The sequence below is a fragment of the Bubalus bubalis genome, chromosome 20 (assembly GCF_019923935.1).
Source record: "Bubalus bubalis isolate 160015118507 breed Murrah chromosome 20, NDDB_SH_1, whole genome shotgun sequence".
Lineage (NCBI taxonomy): Eukaryota > Metazoa > Chordata > Mammalia > Artiodactyla > Bovidae > Bubalus > Bubalus bubalis.
This window is the reverse complement of record NC_059176.1, coordinates 48292601-48305667: the sequence shown is the minus strand read 5'-3', so window position 1 is coordinate 48305667 and position 13067 is coordinate 48292601. Positions and strand designations below refer to the sequence as shown.

Genomic DNA, 13067 nt, shown 5'->3' with positions numbered 1-13067 from the left:
CAGAAGTTCTTCATTTCCACTTTTCACCACTTCTAATGGAGATACAGTTTGAATTTTCACTTAGTCACACTCTAACTCAATTTCCTCTTGTTTAAACAAGTATTAGGCCTTTCACCTTTCAACCCTTTGAAACTGGATATCAACGGCTTGTTGAACTTTCTTGAAAGATGGTCATTTTTACCTCAAAATTCTTACTGCTTTGTCCTTTGGAGCTAAAAGTCTTCCTAGTTTCTGGTTTTCAGTTTGTTTATACTTCTTCTTCTTCTTTTTTTTTTTTTGGCTGCACCGCACAACATGCAGGATCTTAGTTCCTCAACCAGGGATTGAACCCACTTCAGTAGAAGCACACAGTCTTAACTGCTGGACCACCAGGAAAGTTCCTCTTTGTCTTTTTTACCTTCACTGTTGCTGCTAGAAAAGTTTCAAATAACCTTTTAGGTTTCAGGGGACTTAAGGGAGGAAGTGAGGGCCCCTCATTGCTCAGTAAACTTGTCTTGAGAGATGCAAAGCATTTTCTTTCTCTCCAGCCACTCCCTCCGCTCTGGGTGGAGCTCCAACTTTCCCTGACACTCTCCTCTTCCCTCCTGTATCTCATCTGACTGTAGGACACAGACTCAGGGTCTGTAAACATTTATAAGCTAATGACTTCCCTGGTGGCTCCGCTGGTAAAGAATCCACCTGCAATGTGAGAGACCTGGTTCAATCCCTGGGTTGGGAAGATCCCCTGGAGAAGGGAAAGGCTACCCACTCCAGTATTCTGGCCCGGAGAATTCCATGGACTATATAGTCCATGGGTTTGCAAAGAGTCGGACACGACTGAGCAACTTTCACTTTCACAAACCTCAGCAGCCAGCCTTTACTTCCCTCTGTGCTTCCAGACTTACATGTCGCACTTAGATCCCCACAGGCCCCTCAAATGCTTCTCCTAACTGGCCATCCTTCCCATGGCTCTGATCCTCTGCCTGGGCTTCTAACTCAGAAATAACACTTCCATCTGGTCTGAAGCCTGCACATTGTCCTGGTCTCTCTCCCTCTTCCCCAAGTCTCACATCCAACAGCTACCAACCACACCGCGTCAGTTCCGCCCTGGGAACGCTGCCCGTCCTCCTCCTTCCCCACGGCCACGGTACAGGCCCTCTGGTCCTCCTAAGACCTGCCCTCCAGAGGACTGCACATGCTGAGAGCACCTGATGAGCACAAATGGATTTATTATTTCTGCCTGGAAGAGGAAGCCCTGGAAGGAGCAGGGATGCAGGGCAGGCCGGGAGCTGCAGCCCTGCCCGCAGCATAGAATCCAGAGGCTGGAGTCCAGGACGTCGAAGAGCTGTCCAGCAGGGTGAGCTGAAGCCCCGTTGAGGAGGTATGATCTTGCCCGCAGGGGCTGCTGGCTTGAGCAGTGGGGCCCAGCCTCACCGGTGCCGCTTTCGGATGCTCTGTAACTCCTGGTAGATGACGCTGAAGGTGGGCCGCTGCCCTGGTTCGTAGGCCCAGCACTGCTCCATGAGTCTGAACACAGCGTCAGGGCACAGCTCAGGGCAGGGCAGACGGCCCCCTGTGAGGACAAGCACAGCATACCAGGCATAAGGAGGGGGTCTGAGGGCCCCTGGCAGCCCCTGGGGACATGCCAGGAGCAATGGGAACTGCTTAAGCTGCAAAGTTCTCCTTTTTTTTTCTTGCAGCATTTGTAAGGAGCCCCCTGTTCTTTCCCAGAAACACAGAGATTCTAATTTCAAGTCACCGTGTGCTAGCTGTGTGACTCTTGTGAAATCTCAGTTTCCGTCTGTAAAAGAGACCTTTTAATCCTGACCTCACATGTTATGAAGAGTAAATGCGGGGCTTCCCTGGTGGCTCAGTGGTAAAGAATCCACCTGCCAACGCAGGAGACACAGGTTCAATCCCTGGTCCGGGAAGATCCAACGTGCTACAGAGCAACTAAGCCCATGTGCCACAACTACTGAGCTTGTGCTCTAGAGCCTGGGAGCTGCAGCTACTGAAGCCTGCGTGCCTAGAGCCCATGCTCCCCAACAAGAGAAGCCATCACAATGAGAAGCCCAAGCACTGCAACTACAGAATAGCTTCCGCTCGCCGCAACTAGAAAAAAGCCCACAGAGCCACGAGGACCCAGAGCAGCTGAAAATAATTGAATACGTAAAAATTTTCAAAAAAGAGTAAATGAAATAAAGGTATAGCCTGGCACATAACAGGGGTTCCCTGGATGGTACCTCAAGAATTGTCCTTACTGTGCCCTAATGGGGAGGATAGACAGGAGACCTGGAAGAGTCCAGCTGGAGTGCCAGGAAGAGGGCCTGCCCCTGGGACCGCTGTCAGGCCACCGGGTTCCCTTACCCTTTTCCACGAACTCCCGGGTCTGCTGATTGCTGAGGTTGGGGTAGGGGGAGGCCCCCAGGCTGAAGGTCTCCCAGAGCAAGATGCCAAAGCTCCACACATCGCTCTCGGAGGAGTAGCGGCCTGCGAGGAGGTGAGGCAGCGTGAGTGGGCTGCGCCCACCGGCCAGAGAGGGGCAGGCGGCGGCACCCGTGCCCGGCCTCGGGCCTTGTGGCCAGCGTGGATCAGGCCCAGGTACCGTAGTTAAGGGCCTCCGGTGCGGTCCACTTCACGGGGACTTGTCTGAGACCCCCTGAGGCCGCGTAGATCCCATCAGCTTCCTCCCGGGACATCCCAAAGTCGCTGATTTTCAGGACATTCTTCTCTGTCACCAGGCAGTTCCGAGCAGCCAGGTCCCTGGGCAAAGCAGGACACAGGGCTTGTGTGGCCAATGTCTGTGTGGCATCTGCCAGCTGCCTGGCCAGGGCGCACTCGACACAGCCATGGGCCAGAGCTGTCCCTGCAACGATGCCTGGTCCCTTTGAGGCACACCCCACCTCTGGAGCTGGTGGCTGCTGGTGAAGGGGCAGGGGTGGGGGAGGGGTGTTGGGACGGCCTGCCACGCCCACCCCTCACCCCCTCACCGGTGAATGCAGCATTTGCTCTCCAGGTACTCCATGCCCGCGGCTGCATCCCCTACCATCTGCAGCAGTGTCTTCACCCGCAGGCGGGCTCCCTCCGTCCGAAGGAAGGTCAGGAAGTCGCCCCCTGGGAGTGGGCAGTGTTGGTGGGGAAAGCTCGGTGAGCCTTTGGATAGGGGGTTTGAGACGGAAGAGACCTAGCCCAGCTGAGTGCCCCACCCCCAGAAATCAGCCCCCTCGGCTCACCCTGCACAAGCTCCATGACGATGTAGATGGGCTGTCTTTGGGTGCAGACACCAATGAGACGCACGATGTTTGGGTGGCTGTACTGCTTCAGGATCCTGCAGGGTTGGGGGTGCTGCTTACGCTGCGCCTCGGGCGGGGGTGGTAGGGCTCTGACATATTTGCCTCCCTAGCCCCTGGAGCCCCAGGGAAGGCCAGGTGGCCCGAGGGAGAACAGAAGACAGGCAGCAGAGGAGAAGAGCAGCTGACCAGGACGTGTGATTTCGGGTGGGTCCCCGAGCCTGGACCCCGCCAAGCTACGGGGGGGCCAGGACGCTTAAACAACACGGCAGAAGTCAAGCCCTTTGGAGGTCAAACGTCCTGCCGTGCACTGGGAAAGTTGTCGTATGGGGGACCTACAGGGATGGGTGTTCTATCACCCACCTCGCTTCCTGGAGAAACTTGGCCTTGAGGTCAGGCGGGAGTGTCTCGCGACAAGATTTCACCGCCACCAGGGTGTTGTCTGCTCGCAGGCGTCCGCTGAACACTTCGCCAAAGTTGCCCTGAAACAGTCTGGGGTTCCTACCTGTCTTCCCTGGACTGTGGGCCTCTCCTGCACCCAGGAGCGCAGCCCACCCTGTTCCTACCTGCCCTTGACTCAGCACCACCCCCCCTCCCTGTGCTTAGTCCTGCTCATTCTGGCTCTCAGTTCAGGGGGCCAAGCAGACATGGGGGACAGGCGGAGAAAGTCACCTCTGATTGACTACAGTCACTGAGACTGTGACGTGGAGGGTTCAAAAATCACTTTTGCTTGGGTTGGAAAAGCATTCTGAGTTTTAGGACAGTGGCTTCTTTCCTAAGAACGTATTGTATGTATTTATATTTGTTTATCTATTTATTTTCGGCCATGCCATGCAGCAGGCAGGATCTTAGTTTCCCAATAGGAATCAAACTTGTGCCCCCTGCATGGGGAGCATGGAGTCTTCACCACTGGCCCGCCAGGCCACAAGCTGATATTTTATAGGTCACATGAATAGAGCGTGTCCCACCTCCTTGAGGTGGGCGGTGGGTGGGGGTGATGTGCGTGCGTGTGAGGGGAGTAGGGTGCGGAGCTGGCAGCAGAAGCATCTCTGGGGAGTTGTCAGGGCAGGCACTCTCCCCTCGGTTTCTGGCAGGATGGTGTATGGCAGTGGATGGACGGTGGACAGGGGTGCAAGCTGGGAATCAGATTGGGGGCGGGAAGGCAGGCGGCCAGGAGCTGGCAGAGCACACTCGACTCACCCGTCCAATCTGCTCGCCTAGCACCAGGTCCTCGTGGCTTAGCGCCCACTTGTCCTGAGGAAGGGAGGAGGTTGGAGGGGTCGGAGGTCAGTGGTGGGCACACGTGCTGGGCCCTACGAAGGACTGAACACCCCCCACCAACGCTGTGTCTTTCATTGTTTGGCATCTTGGTTTGTTGCTCTGTAAAATGGGGACTGGACCCAGGATCACACCTAGATGACTCGGGGACCAGACAGGCGCACTGAGTGTGTGAGCACCAGCCTGGCATATGAGGCCCAGGAAACGGGAGTGATCTTGACGTTCCAAGCCTAGCGGGAGGCTGGCTGGGCTCCCTGTATGTATTAATATGCATCCTGTATGTGTGTGCTAAAGTCGCTTGCAGTTGTGTCTGACTCTTTGTGACTCTATGGATGGTAGCCCCACTGGGCTTCTCTGTGCATGGGATTTTCCAGGCAAGAATACTGGGTGGGTTGCCATTTTCTTCACCAGGGAAATCTTCCCAACCCGGGGACTGAACCCACATTGCTCACGTCTCCTGAACTGGCAGGTGGGTTCTTCCCACCTAGCACCACCTGGGAAGCCCACATACGTAGATGTATTGCTGGGGACCTGAAAAGCCCTCGGCGTTAGGATCCTCTGTGGGCCTAAACCCGCAGCCCCCAGCCCCTGTCCCAGGCTCACCTTGGGCACGGCCCTGTTCAGGACAATGCCACTCTTCTTGGTGAGGGGCTGCTGAGAGCGCAGCAGGTGGTCGATGAGCAGGGGGATGCTGGGAAAACCATCTCCTTCCAGTCGGTACAGGTTCTGCAGGGGCGGGGGGACCTGGGGTCAGCGGCCTCCATCGTGGGGGCAGGGAGTCACTGAGCCATGGGAGAGGAGAGGAAGGAAGAGCAATGGAGAGAAAGGGACTGCCTGGGGCGAGAGGCAGAGACCTGAGGGTGCACGACGAGCCTGCTCCCCCATCTTATGGGGGGATGCAGGCTGAAGGCTTAACCTCTGTTGGTTTTTGCAGGGATTGGGTGGTCTCTGCGGCCCCTTTCAGCTCTGCCGGGGAGGCTTCTAAGATATAGCAGCTCCTTTCTACCGCCTCAAGGTCATTCCCTGCTGAAGGGAAGGGGAGGGGAGGGGAGGTGAGGGAAGGGAAGGGGAGGCTGGGGTCCACTCACGTCAGCGGACTGGATGATGAAGTGCCGGGGCTGGCCGTCCCAGAGCACTGACAGCACATACTCCTGCTTGCCCTGGCTCTCCCGAACGAGGAAGTCCCCGGAATGTGTCAGGAGCTCAGCCACCTCTGTCCGCGGGATGGCCCCGTGGTACCACACCTGCTCATGCAGGGGTTTCTGCACCTCTGGAACGAGCTGCAGCGGCGGGGGGAGCTGGAAAGGCACGGGGGAGGAGCAAGGAGGAGTCGCTAGGCCAGCCAGTTGGTTGTGGGGGAGGCGTCTCTGGCTGTCTGCCTCTCACAGGCCTCCCGTCCTCACAAACCACCGGAGTGCCACATAGAGCCGCCTGCAACCCTCGGAACCAGCAATAAACTTGCCCAGGCTGGCTGACCTCAAACCAAGCTTTGCCTTGTCCACCAGTCTGCAGCCCGCAACCACTCCTGGAGCAGGGAGAGCCCTGGGGTGACCGTGCCACACAACGTGGGTGATAGAGAAGAAGGGGTAGGCAGGGGTGACAGGATCTGGAGTCCCAGGGAAGAGAGGGGCGCCCCAGTAAAAGTGGCCTGGGAGGAGCCTTCAGTAACTAAACTCCGGGACTAAACCTAGTGGCCTAGGGAGACATCCCTGAGAGCCCTGGCCTGGCCCACCCCTTCGGGAAGGGTGGAGCTGTGGATCCACTCACCGAGAACTTGGGACGGAAGATTCCCGAGATGTGGCTCTTGAGGATCTCCAGGGTGGGCGTCCTTCCCCCTTCTCGCTCCTGCTCCTGAGGCCAGGGACAGACGTCAGCGGGTGGCCGGGCTTGGGGAGGGAGGGGGAGGTGAACATGAGGTGGGCCGCCCCTGGGGGTGGGCGGGCAGGGCTGGCGGCATGGGGCAGCCGGTGGGCGGCTCACCGAGGACGAGGTGGAGTGGCGATCGTCCTGCAGGAGCAAGACGGGCGGGGGCTCACCAGGGCCCAGCCACTCCAGCTTGGCCTGCAGCAGCTCCTGCTGGGCCTGCAGCTTGGCCTGCCTGCACAGCGCGACCTGCAGCCCCTGCAGCGCCTCCTGCAGTGCCTGCTTCTTGCCCAGCAGCTGCACCCTGCAGGCAGGGGCGGGCAGTGATGGAGGGGAGAGAGGGGGTCAGCCTGCAGCTGAAGGCTAGGGGTGAGCCAGGCAGGCTGGATGGAGGGCAGGGAGGACCAGAAGGCCGCTGTCGGTGGGCCCCACTCACCGCTCCCGGGGGTGGGTGGTCTGCTCCTCATTCCAGAGCTCTTGCTGCAGCTGAGTGACTGCCTCCTGCCGACTGAGCACCGTCTGGGTGGCTGTGGCCAGGTCATCTGTCACCGAGGTCAGCCTGTGCCCAGAGGAAGGGCAGTGTGAGAGCCGTGCCCCTTGGCTGCCTCCCTGCCAAGCCGAGTAAGCCCGGCAGGCTGGCCGCAGCGCTGCATGGGCAGCGTCTACCTCCCCCCTCGGTCCTCAGGAGAGCCCCCACACACGTGTGCTGCACGCTCTCCACTGTCAGTTCGTTCAGCTGCAGCTCCCCGGGCTCCAGCAGCTCAGTCTCTTCCAGCAGTGACTCGTCAAAGGTGACACAGGGTGGGATGTCAGGGGCGGACCTACGGCAACGGTGCCCATCAGTGCCCAACAGTCCAGCCGCCCAGGCGCCCGGCCCCCCGCAAGGAGGGGCTTACCCGTACTGCTGCAGGAAGCCTTGGTACTCAGCCTCCGGCTGGATGCGGGCCACCGCTGCGGCCATTTCCCGGTGAATGGTCACCACCTCGTCTTGCACCAGGCTGCTAATCTCCAGGTACTCCTGCAGGGTCTCCTTCCTGCCCCCAGACCAGACCCTGGGTCAGGGAGACCTCAGGCTGGACAAGGCTAGAAGCTTGGGGCCCATGGCACTGGATTTGGGCTCGCCTTCCCCCTCCCCCATCACTGACCAATCAAATGACCACAGGCAAGTCACTTAGCATCTCCCGGAAGTCATAACAAGGCCCCAGTGACCGCAGATGAGTGGAGCGTTTGGTGTGAGGAAGTGCTCGCGAAATGTGAGCTACAAATGTGTCTGCTCTGGGCAGTCAGCCCCACAGTGGGGCTCCGGGGGCTCTGATAACCCCCGAAGCCATCACTGTGCTGACCCCATATTGATACCTCCAGTCCCAACACCTCCCAGAGCTTCAGTTGTCTCATGTAACCATCCATCTATTCAACACATCCCATTGGACATCTCTTAGACACCCAGACTCCACCGGCTGAAAAATGAACTCCTCTGGCTGTCCTCTGAACCTGCTTCTCCCAGTGCCTTCTCCACGTGGCCTCTGCCTTCCAGGGGCTCTGGGCCAAGCCTCTGGAGCCATCCTTGACTTTTCTATCCACACCCCGCTTCCAGTCCATGAGGAAATTCCACTGGCTCCACTTTCAAAGTACTTCCGAGACCTGACCACTTCTCCCCTCCATTGCTACTGCCTGGGTCTAGGGGCCGTGGTCTGTGGTCCGGATCACTGTCGTGGCTCCTGTCTGGTCTAATCCTGTCTTGCCCCCTTAAGTCTATTCTTAACTTGGCAGCCAGACTGACCTTAGTAAGACGGCTCAGATCCGGCCACTCTTCTGGTCCACTCGGAGCCCAAGTCCTCACAATGGCCTGCCGGACCCTTTATTATTCTCCTGCAGCCCCTCGTCTGACTTCCCGTGCTCTGCACAGGCTACACTGACTTCCTAGCTGTTCCTTGATTTCAGGCATTCTCCCACCTCGAGCCTGCGGTTTCCTCTTTCTAGTATGACCCTTCTCCAAACATCTGCCTGGCTCACGCTTGCACTTTTGAGGCTTTCCCAGACCATTCCCCTTAAAACAGTAAGCTCCCGGACTTCCCTGGTGGTCCAGTACAGGTCTGCCAATGCAGGGGACACAGGTTGATCCCTGCTCAGGGATGATCCCACATGCCTCAGGGCGACTACTCCTGTGTGCTACAACTTCTAAAGCTTATGCTCTAGAGCCCGCGTTCCACCAGAGAAAAGCCCTCACAGCACAACTAGAGAGTAGCCCCTGATCGCTGCAACTAGAGAAAGCCCTTTGCACAGCAATGAAAACCCAGTGCAGCCAAAACTAAGTAAGTAAAAATAAAAAATAAATACATATAAAGAACTGTCTCATAAAAAAATCCCAAAAAACAATAACCTCCTACCCTGCCCCCCTGCATCCCCATTTTCTTATTTTTCTCCATAGCATCTATCACCTCTAACAGGCTTTCTACTTTACTTGCTGATTTCCTTTTCTTTTTCCACAAATGAATAATCCTAGAGGACAGAATTTTGTCTCTATTTGAAAGTCTCTATTTGAAAGAATTTTGTCTCTATTCTCTGCTGGATCACCCAGGAGAGCCTAGAATGGTGTTCAATACATATAATGAAAGTGAAAGTGCTAATCACTCAGAAGAGTTGCGTCCAACTCTTCTGCGACCCCATGGACAGAGGAGCCTGTCCATGGGATTCTCCAGGCATGAATACTGAAGTGGGTTGCCATTCCCTTCTCCAGGGGAATCTTCCTGACCCAGGGATCAAACCCAGGTCTCCCGCATTGCAGGCAGATTCTTTACCATCTGAGCCACCAGGGAAGAGCCCATACACATAATAGAACCCTGCAATAAGGGCCCCAAAATAATATAATTTGGATGTCAACTGACTGGCCCAGGGCTCGTTTGCACGTGATTACAAGACTGTCAGTTTCACAGGGTGGGGTTTTCTGGACCCTGCCTCTGGGCGTTAGGGCTGTGGCGGCTAGGTGGGAGCAGGGGTGGGCGGGGCTGTGGGCTCACAGGATGCAGGCCATCTCCTGGTGCAGGTCTTGCAGGGACTGAAGCAGGCTGGGCAGCATGAGCCGGTGGTGGTGCTGGTGATGCAACTGTGCTGCCCGCACGCCCAGCACATAGCGGTTGTGGTGAGCAAAGAGCTTCCACAGGCTGCGCACATACTTGTCCTTGGCCTTGTCACGGTCCTTGTCTACCAGATCAGGGGAAGGAGGTGAGGGTTACCCAGAGCAGAGGCCTAGGCAGCACCCGCTGCCCCCGTGGTACCTGTGGAAGGGCCTGCGCTGAATCCCCACCCTTTTCAGGGAGGGAAGCCTCGGACCTTTGCCGGCCTCCTGGTACTTGCGCCGGGCCTGGGCGCTGTCCCGTGCCAGGGCTCGGTACTGGCTCTTCAGCTTCTCAATGTCCTGGCTGTGACTCTGGAGAGAGAGGAGGGATTGGTGTAATTCAGCAGGTCCCTGGAGGATTCCTGCCTAAGGTGCAGCCCTGGATGGGGCCTGTGGTCCAGGTGGGCAAGTGCTCCAAGCCCATACTTCAGGAAGGACCTGGAGACCCCTGGGACTTAGCCGTTGTTGCTGAGGTTAAGATCAGAGGAGCTAGGCTAAGGACAGGGAGGCTCTGGGGGTGGCAGAGAGCTGGACTGGGCAGGCGACAACTGTCCCTCCTTGGCCTAGAGTGGTATCAGGTGGCAGGCGTGTGTGTGGGCTGTGCAGAGCTCCATGCTTAGAAGGACCTGTGCTTGGCTGAACGCCGTTGATGCCATATTGAAATTCTTAATTATTTGTTGACAAGGAGCCCTGTGTTTTCCTTTTGTACTGCATCCCCAGTTATGTTCCTGGTGGCAGGAACAACAGATGGTCAAGATTGGATGAAGACCCCAGTTCCCTGCTGATGTGCTGGGATACTCAGAACAAACTCCACCCCTCTCCTCTGAACCTCAGCTTCCTCATCTGCCACAGAGCGAAGTGCACAGACTAGATCAGCCTTTTCCTTCAGGGCCAGAGCGGAAACATTTTAGGCTTATAGGCCGTGTAGTCTCTGTTAAAATTGCTTGGCTCTGCCATTTTAGCTCTTCAGTGCTATTGTTTAGTCGCTAAGTCACGTCCGACTCTTTTGTGACCCCCATGGACTGTAACCTGCCAGGCTCCTTCTGTCCATGGGATTCTCCAGGCAAGAATACTGGAGGGGGTGGCCATTCCCTTCTCCAGGGGATCTTCCTGACCCAGAGATCCCATCCGCAAATGCAGGCGGATTCTCTACCACTGAACCACCAGGGAAGCCCTAGCTCTTCAGTAGCCATAGTATGACAAACATATGGGCAAGTCTGTGTTCTACTTACACTGCTCACAAAAAGCAGGCTGACACCTGAATTAGGTGATCTCCTGGAGAGAGGGATGACTGGGTGAAGACTGGCCACCAGGGGCCGCTGTGGGGCCACTGCAAAGCTGGGGTTTGCGCTGGGAAAAGGGGTGTGGTGCAGACGGCTGCCCAGCATATTGAAGAAGGCTAAAGCCTCCACGTAAATAGCTCCTATCAAACAGCCTCTAGACCGAGGAGCTGGGCAGGATTCAAATGCGGGCAGGCCCACTTCACAGCCCCAGTCCTTAACTTCCGAGTCAGAGGACCACGCTGCTGCCTTGTGGAGTCCCTGAGTCCCTGGGAGGAGTGAGCCTTGAGCCAAGCGCCATCCCTCTCTCTGTCTCTCTCAAGGGCCAGCTGGTGCAGTGCAGGAGATGAGCACCGCCCCCCTTGGTCCTGAGCTCCTCCCAGGCAATGGCTGGATCACTCATCCTTGCGCTTCCCAGTGCTCCTCTGCCCTGGCACACATTAGGGGGACAGAAAAAAGAACAGAGGGCCCCCCGCCAAAGGCCAGTCCTAGCTGCAGCGGGAAGGAGGGAAGGAAGCTGGACCTGGCTCTGAGGGCAGGCCTGTGGTCAGACACTTCCACTTCTTCAGGAAATCCAGGGGTTCCTTGCAAAACCAGCCCTCTGAGGCTCAAAATGTAGGCAGGGAAGACAGAAGCCCACCCACCTTGGTGAACTCCTGCTGCAGCTGCTGCCACTGCTCGTTGTAGGTTTTGCGCAGTTGCTGGCGCTCCCGGATCAGCAGACTCAGCTTGCTCAGGGGCCCTGAGTTCAGGTCCTCCGCGTGCTGCCTCAGCACCCGGCTCAGGCTCTCTGTCTGGCTGGTGAGCTCTGTCCAGGACTGCAGTGGGGAGGGGCAGGCAAGGCAGGGAGTGGGGAACCTAGCTTCCGAGATGGGCCTGCCAAATCTCCAACCCTCCCCAGCGGGGGACTCTGGGAAAAGGAAGGGGCAGGCGGACCTACCCAGGCACCCACGGGAATTTGCTGGTGGAGGGCGGGAAGAGGGAGGGAGTCTAGAATCCCACCTGACTGATGGGGCTGTGTGGGCCGATGCCCCGGCTCTGGCCCCCGCTATCCTGCAGCGACATGTGGTGAAGCAGCCCGGCATATTCCCTGTCGCTCTTGACCCGCTGGGCCATCCACTTCCTCATGCCCTCCAGCAGCCGGAGCTCGGCCTCCTGCATCTGCTGCACGGCCCCATGGCCCTGGGGGCTGCACAGCTCCGAAGAGAAGCCCATAATGTCGTCCTGGGGACAGAGAGAGGAGAGGCCGCCACTGGGGGTGAGTAGCTGGAGATGGACTGGTGGGGAGGGCGGGACAGGGAGGCGAGGGGCTGAAGAGCCACAGACAGGCAGAAGGTGGTCTCCTGTCCCCCTGGAACTCAGTGATGGGTACGAAACACCGCCTGGCCTGAGAAAGCCGTAGGTGCTTCCCATCCTGCCCCTCCCCAATGCAGTCCCAGGTGGAGGCCTGATGCCGGAGGTCTCCTCCCCAGGCCTGGAACAGAAACCTCCCCCAGTCTCCCTCCCTGGATCTTTCCACCCAGCTCCCACTGCAGGTGTAAGATGTATACTGGGCCCTTGACAGGGCCAAGGCTGCCCCTGCAGGCACCCCACGCGGCCACCCCCCACCCCCACCTCCAGCCCCTACCCTCCCGTGGCCCCTGTTCCACCCTGTCCCATGTCCCTCTCTCTGATCGCCTGCCAGGCCCCTGCCCAACCGCCTCGCGGGTTGGCCGCCACCTCCCGGGCCTCGGTACAGGCATTACCAGTGCGGGCAGCTGCTCCTGGGCCTCCGAGGACCGACTTACACTCAGGCCCCACACCGCCCGGCCAGTTCCTGATTCCGCGCTTCCTCCTCCTGTGGTTTCAGTTGGCCCAGGCCCCGGGGCGGGCCGGCGGAGGGGAAGGGGCGGGCGGGAGCCCCGACGCCTGCCCGCCCCCCCCTGCCCAGCGCCGGCCGCTGCCTCAGCTGCCGGCCACACGGGCCCCGCGGAAACGGAAGGGAGGAGGGGGCTGGGAAAGAATGGCCCAGAAGAGAGCAGTTTGCGCTGGGAGCTCCCCAGGGCCCAGATAGCGCCCCGGGGAACAGCCAAGGGTGCTTGGGGAGCACTAGCAGGGCAGGGCTGTGGCCTTCGCAGTGGTGGGGAGGGCCCAGGGACCCAGAACCTAAGGAAGGGCAGGCGGGCGATTTGAGCAGCAGGCCAGGGACGCCCCAAAGAGGCAGGGGGAAGGCTAGTCCAGGCCTTTCCCACCCCACTGGATTCCCCAAGGAGGGTTCAGGCG

General features: G+C 58.3%; 1 protein-coding gene across 3 annotated transcripts; it reads right to left on the bottom strand.

The window, feature by feature from the left end:
* Window positions 1-1188: 1188 nt before the first annotated feature.
* On the bottom strand, window positions 1189-12724 carry FES (FES proto-oncogene, tyrosine kinase). 3 transcript variants are annotated; one of them, XM_006058268.3, is made up of 19 exons: window positions 12593-12724; window positions 11808-12029; window positions 11450-11623; window positions 9741-9837; window positions 9428-9611; window positions 7307-7444; window positions 7112-7231; window positions 6847-6969; window positions 6528-6714; window positions 6315-6398; window positions 5636-5845; window positions 5151-5273; window positions 4470-4523; window positions 3633-3751; window positions 3213-3307; window positions 2970-3093; window positions 2585-2742; window positions 2347-2469; window positions 1189-1552 (listed from the first exon to the last, which is right to left on the bottom strand). In XM_006058268.3, the coding sequence occupies exons 2-19, from the start codon at window positions 12018-12020 to the stop codon at window positions 1410-1412; spliced, it is 2469 nt and encodes an 822-aa protein (XP_006058330.1). In that variant the 5' UTR covers window positions 12021-12029; window positions 12593-12724; the 3' UTR covers window positions 1189-1409. The 3 variants fall into 3 exon arrangements, with proteins under 3 accessions (XP_006058330.1, XP_006058329.1, XP_025127543.1); XM_006058267.3 differs by having other exon boundaries at window positions 12551-12681; XM_025271758.2 differs by lacking the exon at window positions 9428-9611 and having other exon boundaries at window positions 9686-9837; window positions 12551-12681.
* Window positions 12725-13067: the final 343 nt, after the last annotated feature.